The sequence below is a fragment of the Delphinapterus leucas genome, chromosome 2, assembly GCF_059928025.1.
Source record: "Delphinapterus leucas isolate spDelLeu-1000000601 "Yukka" chromosome 2, BTC_Dleu_Yukka2, whole genome shotgun sequence".
NCBI classification, from domain to species: domain Eukaryota; kingdom Metazoa; phylum Chordata; class Mammalia; order Artiodactyla; family Monodontidae; genus Delphinapterus; species Delphinapterus leucas.
In genome coordinates, this window is record NC_143130.1 from 144,352,231 (window position 1) to 144,374,751 (window position 22,521).

Here is a 22,521-nt window from a genome sequence, read left to right on the forward strand (position 1 = left end):
TTTAAGACCAATATCTTGAAATACAGAAAAAAGCCTTTGAACAAAGTTGTATCTGAGCATTATTTTTGGAAGCAAAAATTGAAAATTATTCCAATATCCATACTAAGCTGGAATTTGGTAATTAAACAAAAAAAGACCATTTATAGACCATTATGTACAGCCATTTAAACTTAGGCTTACTTATTCTTTATTAATAACATGGGAAAAAATTTTTTTTTCCCATGGGAAAAAGTTTTTAAGTTAAATGGGAAAGAAAGGCAAGATATTACAGTCCATAGTATGGAATAAAAACAAAATTTTTAAATTTCTACTTTTCAATTTTAATAGAATGAAAAATGTATTACAGAAAATAACATTTTTCTTATTATTACGATTTTTAGTTTTTGTAGCAGTTTAACAGTGCATATAAATGAGAATCCAAAAAAACAAATCATGCAACCAATGAATGTGCCGGCACCACAAAATTAGCTCATTTTCATATTAAAATACTTTTAATATTTGCAATTGTTCATAACTTGGTGGTATCTACTCTAAAAGCGAGGTCTCTAACTAGGTTTCATCAACAGCTCTAGTTAAGTTCGCCTGGACTCCAGAGTTGATTTTTAGCCTGGCCCACCCATGGAGACCAGCTATGTAAATCTGGGGCCTGGGTACTCTGCTGCTGCCTTCCCTCATATATTGTGTGCTAGCATCCTTTGAGGGCTACGCAATTTTCTCTTCTCATGTGACTAAGATCAGTTTTACCAAGTGAGTAACTTTCTGATGCAAATTGGCCTAAGTAGAAAGAGAATACACAGGAATTAACTTTTCTCTAAAGAACAAATGAAATATTATCAAGTACCAGGTAATATCTGCCATTTTTTTCTCTCAATCCACAAAGAAATTAGTCCTACAACATACCGTATTTCCACAAAACATTAAAACATTAGCAAATTTAGAACATCATAGGAAATAAGTACCCTTTGCTGAGAAGTAGGAAAATATATTGTTTTTTATTTCTACTTTTATATAGGAACATGTTGCTTTTGTAATTAGAAAATAAATTGGACATAAACACAACTTAAATAAGGCCTACTTAAAGACCCCCTCTATAAAATAGGAGGCCCTCCCATGTGGAGAAAGTTTCATCAAGCAAACAGTTCAGTACTTTCTTCACCTTTGCCTAAGAGACATTCATCATACAATAGGTGTTTCCTGCCAGTCACAAATTTTGCGGGTTTTGTTGAGAATTATAAAGTCAGTGAAGTATCCTAATTTGGAATTCTGTTTATATATTAATGATGGCATTAATTTTGAAAAGACATTAACACGTCTTCTTAATTTATCTGCTCTTAACTTATGGGTAGAGTGTGGGCGCTGTGCTTTTGCTGCAAAGGAAAGGATGGATGGGGTTCCTGTTGTTCATGTTGCCCTGACAGGTGGACGCAGGTAAACCAAGACATTGCAGACCAGTTGCAGAGGGCCCAGAGCCCGCTACAGCTCTGGAAGGCATATAACAGTGCTCACGCTGAAGCTGCAGCAAGACTGGAGCAGCAGGAAGCAAAGTACCAACAGCTCGCAAACATCAACACATCTGGAAACAACCTGGCAGAGATCCTGCCCCCAGCCCTGCAGGACGTAAAGGTAGGCGTTAAGCCCATTGGGAAAACCAAGGCCAAGACAGCCTGACAGACAGGGCCATGACCCAGGGACTAGACAGACCACAGGGAGGGAGGAGTGGGTCAGGACAGGTATGTGAGCAGACCATGTAGGACACAGGCAAGACAGGGACGTGTGGGGTTGGGAGAGCCAGGTGGTGGCTCAGAGGTGAGGGCTACGCAGCAGGTAGCTGGGTCAGGGTCACCTGACACCACCTCCTTCCAAATCTCCCCTTTCACTCTAGCAGGTAAATCTCTAAAGCCAAAGCTTCATACAAAGTCTCCAATAAAAGCAGAAATATATCAGCTGAATGTGGTCATCTAAGAATAGTAGATGTTGAATCTCTTGATTTAGAAATAATCATGAATAATTATCTAAATAATCTAAATAATTATCTAATCTAAATGAGTAATCATTTAGATTCACCACCATGTTAATAAGGCTTTTCTGTGGATATAATGATTTTTAGACTATTATTTAAGAGTTGTATACTTTCCTCTGTGGTTTTATTCTATTATGTTAATGAATGCCTAGAAAGCAAATACTTTCTAGTTTTAAACTAGGTGACCAGGTACATTTTGTATCTTTTAATACTATAGGTCAAATAAAGAAGTATTAACCAATTAAATTAGAGATAAGAATCCAACAGATATGAACCATATTTCTGATCAACTTCTATCTAATCTGTTGGCATTTAAAAAACAACAAAAACAGAAATTTCACACAGTTGCAATATTTCTGGAGCAGCCCGAAAATCGTCTTGGTCAATGAAATTCTATGCTCTCTGCAAATGAATCTATTTATGTCACAAAGTGTCAGGCAGAGGACGGGGTTGGATTGATTCTTAAAATGCATTGAAGTAGATCCTTAAAGTGTTCACTGATTAGAAATATAAAACATAAGACTGTACCCAAGTCATCTCCAGTTTCTGTAAACTAGAAGCCCCAACTCTATTTATCCATGGTTACTTTTAGCTCTGAACTGACAAATTTCAGAACAGTACCAGTGATATCATATAAAGAAGGCTTAGCTTTTTTATCTCTTTAAAATAAACAGTAACAAAAAGCCACACCCACTGTTTCAGGGCAGAAATTCTCCTAGATGTTGATGGAGCGGCATGAGTTGGGGATTTTTGTTGGGAAAGGAGGAGGAAATGTTTTGCGATCACTTTTTTCTTCTCCAGGAGCTGCAGCATGATGTGCAGAAGACAAAAGAAGCCTTTCTCCAAGATTCCACTCTCCTGGATCGACTCCCACAGCCTGCAGAGCCCAACACGCACGTGCTCCTCTCTGGTCAAATGCACTCCCTCCAGAGGGCTTCCTACTTGGAAAAGATGCTGCTTATGAAAACAAATGAATTTAAGGTTCCTCTTAGTTTTCTATTCAACTTGAAGCCTTGGACATTTGCACACTCCCTTCAATTCCTTATATCTTGCGAAGTGACAGTTATTAGTGCTTTGTGGGCTGCACCTTAGGGAAACCACAGAATAAAGATGCCCTAAACATACCTACCATTTGACATGATTCTTCAGTCATGTGATTCTTCAATCACATGGGCAATGGGCAGATCTTAAGCATACATTTCTTCTTTATTGAACATGTTAAAGTGATATATTTCATGCACCGTTCAGACCTCATAGTTATTTGAATTTCCAAGTTGGGTAATTGAGTCATAGAGTAGCTGCTTAAAGCACGACCATTTGTTATGTATTTTATTCTCTTTTTGAAAAGCCTTTAGTGCATGAATTATCAAAAAGCTGAATAGAAGGCCATGGGGCTCCAATATCACACAGCAGGGAAAAAATATTTAGCTAGCAGGATTCCTCTAGGTGCCCCTGTCAAGCAACTGATCTTTTCATCCCTGTGAAGGCTTCATACTTTGCCAAAGGCACAAAGTGAGTATCAGGAGTGTTCTGGATTCAAGATAATGAACTGCTTAGGGCTGAAAACAGCTTGGACTTTTATCACAAGGCTGCGCTTGATTCTGTTATAGATGCACATGAAAATTGTTTCTAATGAAAACTTCTCTTGTTCTAGTTTGTTCTATCACAGTTCAAGGATTTTGGGGACCAGTTGGACTCTTTAAAAGGTCTCATTACGCATGAAGAAGAGAATTTGGATAAACTCTACCAGCAAGAAAAAGAAGGAAATCCTGACTTATTCCTGGTATTGCCAATATTTGTCATTCCTAAGGGCTCAGGTTCACCATAGAACAAAAAATAAGTGAATTACTGTCATCTATGTGCATCTTAACCCTTGAGCACATTCATTGATATGCCATTCATTCTTGACCTGTTTTCCCTAAGATCTAGAAAAGTATGACAACGTAGGGATCTTTTTTTTTACACTTTTTTTTTTTGCTTTTTTGTTTTTTTTAATATTTATTTATTTATTTTATTCATTTGGCTGTAGCAGGTCTTAGTTGTGGCACGCAGGATTTTTAGTTGCAGCATGCGGGCTCTTAGTTGTGGCATGCGGGGTTTAGTTCCCTGACCAGTGATCGAACCCAGGGCCCCTGCATTGGGAGCACGGAGTCTTAACCACTGGACCACCAGGGAAGTCCCATACACTTTAAATATATACAATTTATTTGTCAATTATTTCTCTTTTTCAATTTTTTAATTTTTATACATTTTAAAGGTTACTTTCCATTTACAGTTATTACAAAATATTGGCTATATTCCCCATGTTGTACAATACATCCTTGAGCCTATCTTATACCCAATAGTTTGTACCTCCTACTCCCCCACTCCTGTATTGCCCCCCCCGACTGGTAACAACTAGTTTTTTCTCTGTATCTGTGAGTCTACTTCTTTTTCGTTATATTCACTAGTTTGTTGTATTTTTTAGATTCCACGTATAAGTGATATCATATAGTATTTATCTTTCTCTGTCTGACTTATTTCACTTAGCATGATGCCCTCCAAATCCATATTGCTGCAAATGGCAAAACTTTGTTCTTTTTTATGGCTGAGTAATATTCCATTGTATATATGTACCACATCTTCTTTATCCATTCATCTGTCGATGGACACTTATGTTGCTTCCATATCTTGACAGTTGTAAATAATGCTGCTATGAACATTGGGTTTCATATATCTTTTCAAATTAGTGTTTTTGGTCAATTTTGAATATATACCCAGGAGTGGAATTGCTGGGTCATGAGATCTATTTTAGTAATATGCCTCAGTAATTTTAGTAGACTTTTAAATCTTGAAGTCTTTACTAGTTAGCTTCAGTGAACTAAAATAATCTAGCAGTTGGCTATTGAGATGAATTGAATTTTTCTGGTTAGTTGAAGATCAAAAAGTATAATGCCCTATTAAATTAATGGTATATTTTTTCCTTCTTTATTACCTTAGTAAGTTTAGTATAGTTAACATAGATGAATGGAAGAATGAAAGAATTCTGGATCTTGCACACTCCTGAGGACCAATATTCATAACCTAGATTAAGAGTCAGCAAACTATGGCACGTGGTCTAAATGCAGCCCCTCACCTGGTTTTGTAAATAAAGTGTTACTGGCACAGCCATGCCCTTCCACCATTTACGTGCTGTCTATGGGAGTTTTCATGCTACAAGGGCAGAGTGGAATATTTGCAACAGAGATCATATGGGTCATAAAAGGCTAAAATATTTATGATCTCGCCCTTGACAGTAAAAGTTTGTTGACCCTGACCTAGACTATTGTGGCAGAGTTCTGTAGTGAGAACATGGATATGGTGAAGGATGTTTGCTTAATATATTGTTGTCCTAGAGGCTGTCCCTGGAATATTGTCTTAAAGATAAAATTTTGGTGAGTTTGCTTTCCTATGATTTCACCATAATATTGATGTGTAACTACCATGCTTTGCTAGGGTTATTTTAAGGATTGAATTTTCATTTACTTTGTAAATAAACTGCATGTTCTGTTGAAGGTCAAGTTGTTGGCAGACTAAATGGGACTTGAAGGTCCAGAATGGGTCCTTTAAAAAAGAAAGCTCATTTCCATCTTCTTCAAAGACAAAAATCTGAGATCACTTTCTATTTCCTGGGCTGTTTCAGTTCTGGCCATGTGTGCAGCTTGTTCTAGAAAAGACACAGGATTGAGAGATCTGGGTTCAGGTCCGATTCTGACACTAACTAGCTATTTGACTGTGGGCAAGTCGTTTACCTATTTAGGCCCCAGTTTTCCCTCTTCTTTGAGATAAGGAAGGTCTGTAGGATTTCTGAAGCCTTTTCATAATCCAGATATCTTATTGGCATCCAAAAATCTGGAATTTAATTTCTTTTTCACAGAATCATGTGCTGGCACTGACAGCCCAGTCACCTGATATTGAGCATTTGAATGAAGTAAGCCTCAAGCTCCCACTTAGTGACGTAGCTGTCAAGACATTACAAAATGTGAACCGGCAATGGATTCGGGCCACGGCGACAGCACTGGAACGCTGCAGGTCAGAACAGCCCAGCTCTCCCATTCTGTTTCAATTAAGGCAAAATTAACAGTTGAGCCCAGTAATGTCATTGTTATATGGCTCTGTTTTGTTTGTTTTTAAACCTTCTTAGTGAACTTCAGGGGATTGGATTGAATCAAAAGTTTCTTTATTGCTGTGAAAAGTGGGTCCAGCTTTTGGAGAAGATAGAAGAGATGCTCAAGGTGAACATTGCTGACAGCCTCCCTGCTCTCCTGGAACAGCAGAAAACGTATGAGGTAAATAAACCTGTGCTCTCTGCCACCTTGGACCCCTCACCCTGGGGCAGGACTCAGGGGAGGAGAGATTAAATAAAGTAAAATACAGAGAGTACCTATCAATCCTCAACCCCTAAACACAGAATATATGTCTTTGAGCAAATTCAGTTGTTGGTTGATCATTTGTAAAATTCTCACACATTTCATAAATTTCAAAATTTTGTTTTGCTGCTCTATTAATGACAGAACTCCTAGATTTTCTACAGTAGGTGGAAGCTTCTAGCACAACGTTGCTTTTGCATAATGCGAACACGGTACCACTTTACCAAGAGCATGTTAAAATACTTCAAGTCATCTTTGCATTTTCACTGAATAGTTTTGTAAAGTATTGAAGCACCCGGTATAATTATAATTGTAGCATTAATAATTTCACAGAGGAGTTTCCCCATGCTGATGCTGACGTATATTTGAGAGTACTCCTGGTGGTTATAGGCAGACCCTGCATTTCCAAAATGTGCATGATTAGTGCATTGTAACTTTTTAGTGTAACTGATTTAAGTCTGCATTGTTACATTAAGATCATCCACTGAAAATGAAATCTGTCCAGGCAAAGCTGGGTGACTTTGATAAGTTACTGAACATCTTAGTTTCCTCCTCTTCAAATGAGTCTGATAGTATTTACTTAAGTCGTAAGGTTGAGGAATAAGTGAGACAATGCATGCTTTACTCAGTGCCTAACAAGTAGAAAAAGCCCAATAATGGGCCTTAGGTGTAGTTATTATTAGACCTATTTGCTTCTAATTATATTCATAGGTACTGTTGTGATGATTAAGCATTTTTTGCAGTTAGCCTCAAATCTTTTGAAAATTAATCACCTCACATATCCTCTGTGAGCTTAGATTTTATTAGGAAATTCACAAAAACAATTCCCATATTTTAATTCATATACAGATGTTAGAAGCTGAAGTTTCTATAAACCAGACAATTGCTGACTCTTATGTCACCCAGTGCTTACAGCTCCTGGACACAGCAGAAATAGAGAAGAGGTAAGCTCTTTGGGACTCGTAATGGTTGTGGGCATGTGGAAGGCAATGCAGCCTGGTGGGCCTTCCACCATGTGAATCTTGACTACATCAGTGCCTGCGACCATGTCATTGGTAGACCACCATGGGGCCGGTCTTCTGACTTTATATTAGGATGGAGTCTTGCTTCATGGCCATAAAAACATCAGGGGCCCTTTTCCCTATGGTAGATGGGTGGGCTTAGCAGACCGGATGCTTTGCAAGCACCCATCCACCTAGTACCATTATCTAACTTTTTACCCCGAAGGATTTTTCTAAACTGTGTTTTCCTCTCTGCCTTCAGCCTCATGATGTTTTGCTATTTAAAAAATAAATTTCAAAGTGCTGCTGTTCCCAGTAGATAGCTATGTCACAGTTGTGAAAGAAGAGACTTCTTTCTATGCTGTGTACATGAGGTTGGGATCTCCGGGGAGTTCCAGTCAGGCTGAGCAGGGCCCCTTAGGCAGCCTGGTGACAGTAACTGTACCTGCTTGCATAGCTGCTGAAATTGCCGACAGAGCCCGAGGGGGCCTGGCCTTAAATGACCTCTCCAAATGTCTCCATAGGCATTATTTTCCTCCCCATCATCACCCATATACCTCTGAATCCTCTTTCAACATAACTAAGAAATATAAAACCCATTTTTCCTAGTTCTGAAGTAATAAAATCCAAGCCAATTTCAGGATGATTTAACTAGTTTTGATCCGATCAGTACAGCAAAGCATGACTTTTCCCGTAATAAATAAAAGGCCTTATTTATCATGTGAAGGACATTGTCTGTCTGGGAAATAAATAGTTGAGTAGTTGCAGAAAGCATGTTCTTTATTGCTGAAATTATGTAGCATACAGCCCTCAAGTAATCGATAACATTACAAGGGACCTACCTGTTTATCTGTTTCCTATTGATCCCATGTTTAGTTTTCCATAAAGCACTTGGCATAATCTGTGTTAAAACAGCTTAAGGGGCTTCCCTGGTGGCGCAGTGGTTGAGAGTCCGCCTGCCGATGCAGGGGACACGGGTTTGTGCCCCGGTCCGGGAAGATCCCACATGCCGCGGAGCGGCTGGGCCCGTGAGCCATGGCCGCTGAGCCTGCGCGTCTGGAGCCTGTGCTCCGCGACGGGAGAGGCCACAACAGTGAGAGGCCCGCGTACTGCAAAAAAAAAACAAACAAAAAAAAACAGCTTAAGTTTGTTTAAGGCAGTGGTTGTCATGCATGCCAGGAAAATACTAGGCCATGTGCAATTATCTTGTGATAAACACCTTTCACCAATCCACACACTGCCCCTGCCCCAGCCCCAAGTTCCCCATCATGTTTACATTGAATGGTGCTCAGATTTAAAGAAGTTTTTTTCCATGTAAATTGTGCACATAAATAGCAAATCTAAGTTCCTATTACATGTTGATAGTTATTTTTTCTACATGTTGATGTCAGAATTCTCTAACCATCTATTTTTCCCAAGACCGGAATTTGTTTGGAAGTTCACGAGGCTGAAGGAGAGGTGGCAGAGTGCTGCCCAGGGCGTTCGGCAGAGGAAGAGTGACATCGATGAGCTGGTGAGGCAGTGGCAGTACTTCACCACCTCCGAGGGGGACTTGCTCCACCTGCTCGCCTACACCAGCCACCTGCTGTCTGCAGTGAAGAGCCAGGACTGCTACAGCCTCCACCAAACAAGAAGTCTGATCCATGAGCTGAAGGTAGGACATGCACAGCAGCAGTGTGGGAACTGCAGGGTGCTCTTGATTTGGAAGATGTTCGTTCGCCTCAGGTTTTGTGTTTTCTGTGACGTTCAAGTGTGCTTTCTGCGATGGGGAGGCCAGCTGCTCATGGGGACCCTACACAGCCTTATCATTAGCCTTGTGAGGTCAGAAACCCAATCTTATCCATTCAACCAGAAATAGTGAAGCTCTCTTGGGCTGTGGGAGTAGAGACGAACTGGAGATGGGTAGGTAGAGTGGGGAAGTTTGGGGTGACAGACATTTAAAGCACTGACTAATGTATAAATGACTACCACAAAGTAGTAATTTACAGTGGGATTCCTGCTTCCTCTTGAAGGGTGAATTCATTTAGGCAACAACGTTTCCAATCAGAAAGTTGCTTGATGAGCACAGGACTAGAATAATTAGTTGGCAGTTCCCAGGGCATGTTGCACTGAGCTATCGAACCACACTTCACTGGAGAGGGACAGCTAAACAAAACGGCACCCTTCTGAAATCCTTTGCTTGCCTCATTCATTTATCTAGGCTTCAGATATTAACTGAGCATCTGGTCTTTGCTGGTCAATGTTCTAAGTGCTGGGTATATGGTGTGGACCAAGAGAAGACCTCTGCTCCCGTGGGGGCAATCAGACAAGTCAGTAAACCAACAAGAAAATACTAATTTGTCTGATTGGTGGGGGAGATCAGACAAATCAAAAACTAAAGGAAATATCAGATTGCAACATGGCATATGTAGGTCATTAAAACAGGGCCGGTGATGGAGAGGCTGGGTGACTGCTTTAGACTGGGTCATCTCTGGGGAGGCAACATTTAAACTGGAACCTGAATGACAAGAAGAAGCCAGCTGTGCAAAGATCTGGGGGGAGAGCCTTCAGACAGAGGGAAGAGCTTTCCCGAGTCCCCAAGATGGGAACAAGTTTAGCAAAGCAGAGGAAGAAAGAAGGCTCGTGTGACGAGTGTAGCCAGTGAGACAGCAGTGATGGAAAATGGACTCGATAGGCAGTCAGGGAGGAGCATTTTGGAGGGAGGTGAGGTAGCTGGATGTCAGTCTGGATAATAGGAAGCCGTTGAAGTTGGAAGAGGAAGCAGCTCGATACGATTTGTATTTTTTAAATGTCCTCTGGCTGCTCTGAGGAAGATGGTTTGGGGGTCGGTGGGGGTCTGAGAAGAAGCAGGAATGCCAGTGTACTACTTCTTTATTGCCACATCACAACAAACATTTCTTATTCTCTCTCACAGTTCTGGAGGTTGTCAGGGCTGTTAGGTGGCTCTTGCAGGGGGCTCTCAGGCAGTTCCAGTCAGATGACGGCTGAGGCTGGACTCATCTGAAGGATTCCTCACTTTCATGTCTAGTACTTGAGCTGGAAAGGCTCAGACAGCCAGGAACTGGAGCAGCTGGGGCTCCTTGGGCTTTGTTCCCTGTGGGCTCTCCACTTGGAGGCTTTCGGTAGCCAGACTCCTTACATGGCAGCTCATGGCTTCAAAGGTGCATGTCCCAAGAAAGATAGATCCAGAGAGAAGCTGTATTGCCTTTTTAGACCTAGCCTCAGACGTCAGCCACTTCCACCATCCTCTATTAATCAAGGCCATCACGCATGCCCACATGGGTTCAAGAAGAGGGGGGAGAGGGAAGGTTCTAGAAGAGCATGTGGGGCTGGTAATATTGTGGCCATTTTGTGAAAAATACAGTCTGCCATAGCTCGTTAGGCTATTTCTTTTTTTTTTTTTTTTTTTTTCGGTACGTGGGCCTCTCACTGTTGTGGCCTCTCCCGTCGCGGAGCACAGGCTCCAGACGCGCAGGCTCAGCGGCCATGGCTCACGGGCCCAGCCGCTCCGCGGCATGTGGGATCTTCCCGGACTGGGGCACGAACCCGTGTCCCCTGCATCGGCAGGCGGACTCCCAGCCACTGCACCACCAGGGAAGCCCTCGTTAGGCTATTTCAATGGTCTTGGGTAGTTTTTAGGATGGATAAGACAAGGGTAATCACAGTGAAGATAAAAAGACTATGTTTGTAGGTGGGGTTTACAAGACTTGCTTATGGTTTGGATGTGGCAGGTAAATAAAAATCTAAATCCAGATGATTCTAGGTTTGGGGTTGAGCATCTTGGTGAATAATGTGCTGTTGACCAAGTCAGGGGAGACTGGACGAGAACCAGGTCTTTTGATGACTTCAGTTTGAAATGGCTAACAGGCATCTATCACAGTGGCTGTGTTGAGCAGTACTGCATATTAGAAGGACAAGTGTGGAGGGGCAGTGTGTTCCTTGAATTGCAGTTTTTCTTGTGTGTGTTTCTCCTTTGCCTTTGGGTTATATCCTGAGTATTCTCAGAAATATCTTTATAAATCAATGCTCTGTTGATTTTTTTTTAACATCAGCTTCCATTTTGGAAAGTGCCCACATTATGTCTCCCTTGAGAAATTTGAAAATAAAAGAAATCATATATACAACAGAAATAAAAGCTATTTAATTATTTCTCCTGAAGCCAAATGCTTTTGGAAATATAAAGTTCTTACTTCATTTTTGTGTTATAAATGCCTAGTTTCAGTCCCTTTTAAAGAAAAGCCTATGTGATCTCCAAATGGAATTTTTTAAAGCTATTGCTTTAGTATAAACACTGATGTGTATATTTATGTGCTTAAGTGTCTATTTTTGTATTTTTATCTTTTTTATTCTCTCCTTTTAAATTTGTTTAGCATAATGTGCACATTCCAACCTTGTGGGTTAGGAGCAGCCTGACTCTTTATACCATAATGGTAATGGGTATTTGCTCTTAATATCGGATCTAATACTCCAGTCATTTTCTTAATACTCTTGGATTCATTTATCTTGTAGGTTTTTATTCTGTGAAGTGTATTTTTTTTTTTTTTTTGCGGAATGCGGGCCTCTCACTGTTGTGGCCTCTCCCGTTGTGGAGAACAGGCTCCGGACGCGCAGGCTCAGCAGCCATGGCTCACGGGCCCAGCTGCTCAGCGGTATGTGGGATCTTCCCGGACCGGGGCATGAACCCATGTCCCCTGCATCGGCAGGCGGACTTTCAACCACTGCGCCACCAGGGAAGCCCGAAGTGTATTTTTAATTTCTCTGTACTTCTAATCATTATACTAAAATCTTACCAACCCTTGGAAATTATTTTAAGAACACATCATTTGGGGCTTCCCTGGTGGCGCAGTGGTTGAGAGTCCGCCTGCCGATGCAGGGGACACGGGTTCGTGCCCCGGTCCGGGAAGATCCCACATGCCACGGAGCAGCTGGGCCTGTGAGCCATGGCCACTGAGCCTGTGCGTCCGGAGCCTGTGCTCTACAACGGGAGAGGCCACAACAGCGAGAGGCCCGCGTACCGAAAAAAAAAAGAAAAAAGAACACATCATTTGGTAGTATGCTGTCTACTCAATAAAAATATTAGCCTTTGATGTGAATGAGTGTGTATGTATGTGTGTGTGTGTTCTAACCAGATTGGTCTAATTTATATCTAGTTTAACATTTAAGAGAAGCTCTGAAGGAAATACACACAAATGCATGCAGAGAGTCACATTTTGATCACATCAGAGGCTTAAGCAAATTACTTTTTTTTTTTTTTTTTAAGAATAAAGAAATTCATTTCCAGAGGTGGCAGACAACCTATGCACTAACCTTGGAAGCTGGGGGCAAGTTACTGAGCACAACTCACCTGGAAACTAAAGAGTCAATTGAGAAGAGAATCAGTCAACTTCAGGACACCTGGAAGGACACAAAACTCCAACTAGGAGAGATGATTAAACAGTTCCAGAGCACTGCAGAGGTAAACTCACCATTTACTCTTCTGTTCATGATATTCAAATGCAGTACATAGAATTTTTGTTTGCTGTATGGAGATGGGAATGATTTTAGGAAATCACAATATTATGGGCTTTCCAAGGGACATTGAGTCCTACTAATCCACAAAATCATGGTAGTTACTTAATGTAAAATAATAATATAACACTGGAAAAGCTCAATGTTAATATCTAAATACTTGAGGTACTATTTTATATTTACCTTTATGAAACAGGAAACTAATTCATGTTCAATGGAAGTTCAATACCCAATGCTAACATTCCACATATGGTCTGCCTTTGGGTATGGTATATGAAAATAAACACAGTGATACTTCATCTTTCTGCTGTCTTCAGAGAATACACTTTTCCATATAACTGAATTTCCCAATAATTTATGATATACCTTTAAGAACCAAAATGCTTTCTTTTGAGTGATTATTAGGAAAATCATTAATATTTTATTATGCTAAAATATCCCAAGTTGTTCTTAAGGACTCTGAGCTGCATTGAACCTAGCCTCTGCACTGCTATGCGTTTTGAGTTCTTATGTGGTTTTTATTGTTTGTCTTTCTTTCTATTTAATTTAAGCTATTTTTACTTTTTTTTTTTTTTTTTTTGCGTTACACGGGCCTCTCACTGTTGTGGCCTCTCTCGTTGCGGAGCACAGGCTCCAGACGCGCAGGCTCAGCGGCCATGGCTCACGGGCCCAGCCGCTCCGCAGCATGTGGGATCTTCCCGGACCGGAGCATGAACCCGTGTCCCCTGCATCGGCAGGCGGACTCTCAACCACTGCGCCACCAGGGAAGCCCTATTTTTACTTTTTATTTCTCTGAGTATACATACTCCTTGTAGCCCACTCTTTAATCTGTTGTGTGGGTACCAAAACAAGATAACCAAGCTTGTCAGAGATGTTTTTCTGAATACAGAATAAATATGTGCTGAGTTAGGGCCTGAACATCTCTCCTCTGAATAAAGTATCTGAATTTTATTTGGCGTATACACTGTGAAATTCATTAACTTGCAAACATTTGTTGAGCACCTGCCGTGTTTGCAAAGCAAGGTGGTAAATGCAAATAAAGGTTTGGTGGAAGAGATAAGGACTCATAGTTTTGTTTTGTTTCTCCCTTCACTTTCTCCTTGGTTATGTTCCAGAGAGTTTATGTTGTGCGATAAGTGGCCTCCCCTTAAGGGAGGTGTTAGCGTACAATTGGACCAACCCAAGAATATTTGTGTCAGTAGTACTGAGGAATAGAGTAGTGTTTGAGTCTGTGTTTGTCTATTTTTAGTAACTTCAGGAGGAGGAATTTTAGTAATATCAGGAATAGAAATTTATCCTAATGGATTGAACCCTCTGTACTTGAAAATAACAGGCAACCATTTGCTCAGTAATATAAGGTTTAAGGAAAAGAGCTGATATGAAAGAAAGGCATCCACAGGGAAACTGTGGCCTTAGGTCGACTCTTGATTAAGCTACTTCTAACTGCTTGTCCTTGGACCAGTCGGTTTTCTCTGAGCCTCAGTTTTCCTCTTTTAAATGTGATAGTAACACTTGCGTCTGTCTCCTAAGCTTATTATGATTGCAGTGAGATAATGAAGTTGATAAGCTTTGTAAACTATGAATTACTTCAAGCAGGAGGCGGCAGTCAGAGCAGTGGTAAGAAATGGAGAGTGAAACTTGGCTGTGAAAGGGTCGCTAAAGCCAAGCTATTTCTAGAAGGGGGAAGGGAGAGAGCAGAGGGATGACATTAAAAAAAGAAGACAAGGGCTTCCCTGGTGGCGCAGTGGTTGAGAGTCCGCCTGCCGATGCAGGGGGCGCGGGTTCGTGCCCCGGTCCGGGAGGATCCCACATGCCGTGGAGCGGCTGGGCCCGTGAGCCATGGCTGCTGAGGCTGCACGTCCGGAGCCTGTGCTCCGCAACGGGAGAGGCCACAACAGTGAGAGGCCTTTGCTTTTCAGTGCTATTAGAGCACATACCCAAGACTGGAAATGCTAAAAATTAATCCTTCTAGTAGCCTTTTAAATGTGAACTTTTCCAAAACTAAAATAGAAATAAGTTAGCTAGGTCAGAGATGCGGGGAGGAAGAAATATTTCGAAGCCAAAGGCAACGCAGTGGTTGAGATGAGCCACACGTAAAGCTGCAGAGAGGTGTCGAACCATCCTGCTGTCTCATATGCTCTTTTAGACCACAGTCTGCTCAAGACAAGGAACTGCGTTTCTGCGTGATTTACAAAAACACATTTAATAGAACAATTACATGGATTAAATTAATTATCCTATTCCTACAATTCATTCTTAAACAACCAAGTACTTACCAATTTTAATACTGTTTTCAAATAGACCTGGGACCAGTGTGAGAAGAAAATCAAGGAGTTGAGAAACAGGCTGCAAGTTTTAAAGGCACAGAGTAAAGATCCTCTTCCAGAACTTCATGAGGAGCTCCATCGAGAAAAAGAGCTGATTAAGGTATTGAAATCTGAAGTAGTGTTCAAGATAATCACTCAGCTGTTTTCTGCGACATTGAAGTGTGTGTTTGCCTTTCGATGTCTGTGTGAAACTAAATCTTCGTGTCCAGTTGGAAAATATTTTGCCTGTCTTCTCTCTAATACACCTTCCTGGTCACTAAAGCAATTAGAATCAATGCTTTTTGAGATCCATGTGTGAAGATGAGGAAGATTTTGCAGAACTTCTTAGAATTTGGGGGGTTTTCTCCTTCAGGTCCTCTTTCTGTTTCTCCTCGGTAATTTAAGATGTGGCCTCTGAGATTACATTGAAAGTTGTTCCCTTACCAAATGGCCTTGTCTTTGAAATGAGAGTAAAGTATGACTGAAGAATTCATTTTTTAGAAGACAATAGGTTGGGGGTTTTGCTCAAATATAACAGTTTTTGTAATACCTTCCAAACTATATTCTGCCTAATGGATACCACACTAGCAAAAATTCCTGGGTATGTTAGGACTTTGCAGAAGACAAGGCAAACTTACTGATAGGAATGTGGACCAGTTAAATTCTGAGGTCAGGAACTCCCTACATCTCTTCCCTTTCTGCAAGTTTGATGTTGGAAAGACATCAATAGCCTAATGGAATAAGGTTTAAAAAAATTTTTTTTTTCTTCCTTCAGTGACTTCAGGGGTCAAATTGAAAAAAATTAGGAAGAATTGAGTAGTCTCATACTTCAGGCTGTGCTGGAAATTAGTGTCCTCCCTCCTGAACCTTTTCTCTTCATTGTAAAAATTTCTACTGTGCAAAAAAATTCTAACAACAAATAATATGACAACTACCATGAAACCATCAGCCAGCAGAAAAATAAAACTTTACAAATACAGTTCAAATGCCCTGTATGATCTCTAATGTACTTCCCCTCCCCAGAGGTATCCACATCCCTGAATCTGGTGTCCTATCATTCTTATGCATTGCTTTATCATTTTACTACATGTGTATGTAGATCTCAGTGGAATGTAGAAGTACTACTTTTGTTTTTAAACTTTCTATAAGCAGCACCATTATACGTAAGTCATAAAGATATACTCCTACGTTTCCTTCTGAAATCTTTTAAATTTTGCTTTTTACGTTTACACCTTTATTCAGTGGAGAACGGATTTTTGCCTATGTTTTGAAGAGCCGGTTTTTGTTTTCTTCGTACGGATGTGACCATTATCCAGGTGCCTGTTCACTGATTAGTCCAGGGCCCAATATCAGGTTTCCGATTATGCATATGGTTTGATTCTTGGTTCTCTGCTCTATTCCATTGGTCTGCTCATCTCAGCTTTTATACCAAATTATCCTGCATACTGTGTTTTATTAGAACAGATCTTCATTTCAGGTGTCAGGTACCCATCCCTCATTCTCCCACTCGAGTGTGGATATCCTTGGTTCTTTGATCTCCCACAGCTTTAGAAGCAGTTCGTCAAACTATAAGAAATCCTGATAAGAGTTTTAATGGAATTGTGTTGAATTTATAGAATAATTTGGAGGAAATTATCATCTTTTTGACATTGAGTGCTCCTGTTTCCGAATATGGCATCTTTCTCCTTTTATTCATGTTTAGTGCTTTATAATTTTATGTAGTATTGTACATCTTGTGTTAGATTTATTTCTTGGTGTTACTTTTGAAGCTATTGAAAATACTGCCTTTTTCTAATTATACTTTCTGTTTATTACTGATGTCTAGAAATGTAACTAATTTTTGTGCATTGATATTATATTCAGCCATCTTGCTAAACTCTTGTTAATTTCGATAAATTGTCTGTCTATTCTTTTGGGGGTCTGTGAACACAATCACCATTGATGAATAATGACTTTTTTTGTCTCTTCCTTTTAATTCTTATACTTTTGTTCTGTTCTGTCTACAGTGGTCAGTACCTCCAGAGCAGTGTTGTTAGAAGCATTGGTAACTGGCCCCTATGTGTCAGTCCTGACTTTAAAGAGAATGATTCTATCATTTCACCATGAAGTGTGATTTTTGGTGGTGATGTGTTAGTAGATGCCTTTATTAGGTTAAGAAGGTTCCTGTCTGTCCCTGATTTTCAAAGTTTTTATCATCTCTACTTTAGATCTAGACTTCAGTAACAGATGAGAGGATTTGGAGTCCCTCTCTGAGTTGACACATAGAGTTTCCTTTCATCAAGTCCAGAAACCTGTGCAGAATGTGAACCATAAACCCATGAGGAGGCATAATTTTTCCCAAGTAGGACACATCTCGGTTTCCACTGGGATCTTTTCAACTTCCATAGCCTCAGCATTCTATTTCTCAGTGGAAAGAACTGGGGAGAGAGACCAAGAGCATTGAGTTCATTCAACCTGTGACCATATTCCAGAAAGATCCCAAGTAACCTGAAGCCTGTCTAGAACAGTGTTTATCATCCCTGAGTCACTTGGGGAGATACCTAACCATTCGACCAGTCTGACCTTTACTTTCCTCCTTAGGAAATTACATTCCCATCACAGCCAAGTTGATGTATGGAAAAACTGCTTTGCATGTTTATATGTGTCTGCACATATATGATTTCTTTATACGTTTATAAAGAAATGCGTATATGATTTCTTTATATGTTTTATATACTAACTTTCAGTATTATGAAAATTGCTATCGCTATAGTGGGCATCTGTGTTCATAAAACTTGTCAAATGATTGAGTCCTTAGAACAGTTTTATTTTCTTCAATAATTGTTTACTGAAATATAGTTGATACACACTATTATGCTAGTTTCAGGTGTACTACATAGTGATTTGACATTTGCATACATTATGAAATGATCACCACGATAAGTCTAGTAACCGTCTGTCCCCATAGAAAGTTATTACAATATTACTGACCATATTCCTTATGCTGTATGTTACATCCCCATGGCTTATTTATTTTATAACAGGAGGTTTATACCTCTTCATAAAATAATTTTTGAATAAGTAATATGGTCACATGGTTCAAAATTCAAAAGGTACACACGAAAAATTTTTCTCCCATCAGTTTCTCTCCACAGAAGCCGTGTTACCAATTTGTTGTGTATTCTTCCAAAGATATTCTATGCATATGCAGACCAATATTTATATATATACACATTCATTTTTTGATCCTCTTTTTACCCAAATGGTAGTGTAGGGAAATGGGACTTGACAATCCCAATAGTAATTGAGTCCACAGGCAAAGACTTAAATGCTGTTGTGCTGTGTTGGAGTCCAGCCAAAGCCTGTGCAACACACCACTTTATGTAATCAAGTTTTAAATCACGTGTCATATGGACAATTGGAATTTTACAGGTACTTTTGCAATGTAGAAAATTTATCTAGTTAAATTAAGAAAGGCAAACTTATCTGACTGACATGTTCTCTTTTGCAATTAGTTTGGTAGCAAATCTGGAGTATTTTAATTTAAAAACAGAAGCACAGTTTTTGAAATGTTTATAGAAATAAGTGAACGTCAGCCTTAATAGACTTCCACCACAGTAGGCCTCAGTCTATATATTGTTTCATTCCTTGCTTTTCCGCTTAATATTTTTGAACATATTAAAGCGCTTGATACATACTGCCAAATTCTTTCCTTTCAATCATACATTTTAATATTTGAGGACTTACTATACACCAGGCCTCTTGGTAGGTGCTTGGTGGGCAAGGCATTGGTGGGCAGCGCATTGGTGAGCAGTGTTGTCATGGCCCCAGCCAGTGTGGAGCCGATAGTCTAGGCTACTGGAGAGACAGACGTTAACCAGAGTCCCACTGTATGTGTACATATATATATGTGTGAATAACTGTAAGCATGGTGAGTGTTAGAGGGGAAAAGGATAGGGGGCTGTGAGAGCACAAAACAAGGGTCCCAGTCTCATCCGATGACTCAGAGAAGACCCCTCTGAGGAATTACCTGGTCTGAGATCTGAAAGTGTCGGTAGGAATTAACTAAATATATCTGGGGAAGCATCAGCGTGAAGGACTGGGTAGCATTTCAGGCTAGTAACTAAAGAACAACAAATTTAAACAATAACTAGGAGTCATTACACATATTAAACTTGCCCCCCAAATACATAAAACTCGACACCAAACTGGATGTGGAAAAATATAGCCATTCCTTTGAGGACACAATTTGGCAGTATTTATTAAGAATCATAAAACGTCCATGTTCAAAAGTTCTACATCTGTCAGTTATCCTTTCAACTGTGGGAGGAAACTGAGTATCCAGACCAAAATGGATTTAAACCCAGTGGTGGGCGCCTCCCTCTGTGCAGGCATCTGAGCCCACACTTCTGAGCAGGAAACATTGTACGAAGTTCAGCGGCCTTCTGGTCTGTAGAGTCAGTGAGTGGTCAGCCTCTGCGTGTGACTTGCCCCCCTTTATGTTACGAAGCTGGTAAAAGGGTTCCACTGCAGAATCTGCTCTCGTCCTCTTTACTACAATCATGAAGCTAAAAGTAGGAAACAAAACTTTAAAGTGATGGTTTCTCCTCTGATAAAGGTGCTATTTCTGAATCTCCATGCAACCTTTAAAAAGAATCCTCCGAATTTACATCTTATTAAATGTAAATCCTTGTTGGCAAGTTAGGAAATCATGCCAATGTAGCGTTTAGAACTCTAAAAAGCAATCGGAGTTAACTGATTCATCAGAAATCAGACCGATTTCAGATGTAAATGAAATACTCTCTTCTTTCAGATTTCAATAGACAGGTATGAATAGAGACCCTTAAAATGTGCCAAAATAGAAAGAATTGGAAGCACAATAAAAATCTGGAGATCTCTTGAGTGTTTGGGCTGTTTCATTTTACCTTCTCTCTTGTGAAAGTGATTATCTTCATTAAGTCCTGGGACTCAAAAACGTTTTAATTTGACCAATACTTAATTTTTTAAAAAAATAAGTGTTTCCAGGGCCAGAGGAAATTTTCTGCTAACCCGTCTCTGGTAATTATTAGGGAACATTTTTTTTCTTCACTTACATTCATTCTTTTTGAGAGTTAACCAAAAGAATTCCCTTTGAACAGAAGCTGTTATATGATTGCCACATAGCAACAATGCATTTCTTAAGGTGTTTTAAAAAATGGGAAATCACATTTTATACAACGTTCTGTAACACAGTTTCAGGATTAAAAGTGAGTGTGTATGTGAGAGAGAGATTGTTGCTAGACTCCAAAAATACTTTCCTCAAAATAAAGGTAAAGACCTACTTGAGTTTAACATAGAACTAAGTATATAAAAGTCTGAAATACCTGAGAAAGTGAAAATAAAGGTAGAAAAGAGCTTTCTTTTGAGAAAATAGGTGGTGAGGAATTGGCCAACCACAACTGCAGACGCTGGCCCTGGGCTGTTTCTCATTCAGAAGGTCCCGCCCCCTTTCCTGGCCTCCCCTCCCCCAGAGTCCAATCAAAGTATTAGCCTACAGGTTTGGAAACAACAGCAGCTTGAGTTGAAGAGTTTTTTTTTCTTTCTTTCCCTTTCTTTCTTGTGTTTAAATGCAGGAACTAGAGAAGTCTTTGGCTAACTGGACTCAGAACTTGAAAGAACTTCACACTATGAAGACCGACCTAACCCAGCACATTCTTGTGGAGGACGTGGTGGTTTTGAAAGAGCAAATAGAGCATTTGCACAGACAATGGGAGGACCTCTGCTTAAGAGTAAGTTAGTTAACTGCAGGGCACGGCTGTTCTTAAGTTTATTGAAATGTCTCCGAAGGCCAGACAAAGTAGAAAGAAGCTTAATTTCATTGAACCGGGAGGCCCTTTTCAGTTGGAGCCCAGGCCAGCCGCTGCTCCTTTAGAAGGCGGCAACATTGTTTAACAGATTTGACCCTTTGTTTCTCCAGCGCTCAATGCTGGAACTTTGCACACTTTTAATGAGCTTTTTTAAAAATCACCTTAAGTCGTGGGGGAGGGGAGGAATGCCATCCTGAGCAGCTGCGTGCACTCTGCCCTCTGTCTTGTATGGATGACAAGTACCGGTCATTGTCTTAGAATCAGGACTTCAGCAAAGAGGTCTCGGCTGGCCTTAAAAGCAGTATCTCTGCAGTATCTGTTCTGGGCTCAACAAACAGTGGGAGATGTACTTAGTGCCAGGCTTGGAGTCATTATATCTGAGAACTCTGCATTCGCATGCAATCCAGTGTTTATTTCAAGTAGCTGGCTTTGAAAACTCTCTGGAAGAAATGCTCAGCTGCTACACTTAGTATCTCAGCAGATCACTTCTACTTATTAAGAACTGGATTGTGGTTAAGGTGACAGGATCAAGATGGAATTAAAGGGTTCAAATAGATCTTTGTTTTAAGAACAATTTAATTCTAAGAAAAGTAAAGTCCTCAATCTCAGTTTTGTGAATTAAGAAGAGATGTACTTAAAAGTTGAAATTCACAGTTTTGAATGCATTTTAATAAAATAAAAATGTTTTCCTTCTTTGTTTTAGTATTTAATATTCACCATATACCCATAATTTTAAACGTCCTTTTAGAATTTTTATTCAAATTTTATATAAAAGAAAATATTTAGAATATGTGAAAGGTATTCTAAAAGTTAAGGAAAAAGCAGACTGGAGCCCAGATGTTCCCAATTGTTACCATTATGAAGCCAATCAGAATGATGCTGTGCAAAATGCCAGGCTCTTAAAAAGCTGAGATAAATAGATGCTCTGAAAAACAGAAACACAAAACTTGGTGTTTTAGGAATAGTTTTTTGAGCCTTCTTAACACACTTGGTGGGTGGATGTACAAGCATTAGATATTTTTTTGCCTCACTCTGAAAAGAGCAGAGGGTTGTTTTTGTTTTGTTTTTTGTACATAGCAAAAAAATCTCCAGGAGTTCAACCTTGGTTTCCCCATTTATAAAGTGGGATGTTAAAAGTTAACCGAAAGAACTCTTAGCTACCCCTTTTATCTCTAAAATTCTAAAGATTTCTAAGACCTGGGAATACCTTTGTACATTTGGAGAGGCTGATTTGCGTTCTTTAAATTTATATTTATTTAAGTAATAAAGTTGAACCCTGTAAGGAGGAAGTGCCTTTGCTGACGTCAGCTTATGCGTAACAGAGCATTGGGGGTTTGGGGATCAGCCTGCTCACTGCAGACCAGTATTTGATTCCATTTCCATGGTTTCCCTCCAAAGCCTTAGTGCATATTGGGAAGGTGGATTAAATGAGTGATGCGTATTTTTTTATTTTATTTTGTTTTTGAAATTACC

General features: G+C 39.9%; 1 protein-coding gene across 21 annotated transcripts in view; it reads left to right on the top strand.

The window, feature by feature from the left end:
* SYNE2 (spectrin repeat containing nuclear envelope protein 2) overlaps positions 1-22,521 on the top strand; it is a 348,050-nt gene that overhangs the window by 264,276 nt on the left and 61,253 nt on the right. For 20 of the 21 annotated variants that reach the window (XM_089907796.1, XM_089907794.1, XM_089907801.1 and 17 more), the window contains 10 exons: positions 1,419-1,623; positions 2,822-3,001; positions 3,675-3,803; positions 5,916-6,070; positions 6,183-6,327; positions 7,258-7,352; positions 8,829-9,063; positions 12,670-12,864; positions 15,219-15,344; positions 20,815-20,970. In XM_089907796.1, coding sequence (XP_089763922.1) covers positions 1,419-1,623; positions 2,822-3,001; positions 3,675-3,803; positions 5,916-6,070; positions 6,183-6,327; positions 7,258-7,352; positions 8,829-9,063; positions 12,670-12,864; positions 15,219-15,344; positions 20,815-20,970 — 1,621 coding nt within the window. Of the gene's footprint in view, positions 1-1,418; positions 1,624-2,821; positions 3,533-3,674; positions 3,804-5,915; positions 6,071-6,182; positions 6,328-7,257; positions 7,353-8,828; positions 9,064-12,669; positions 12,865-15,218; positions 15,345-20,814; positions 20,971-22,521 lie in introns of those variants that run through there. The other variant, XR_016392190.1, reaches the window with a different exon arrangement.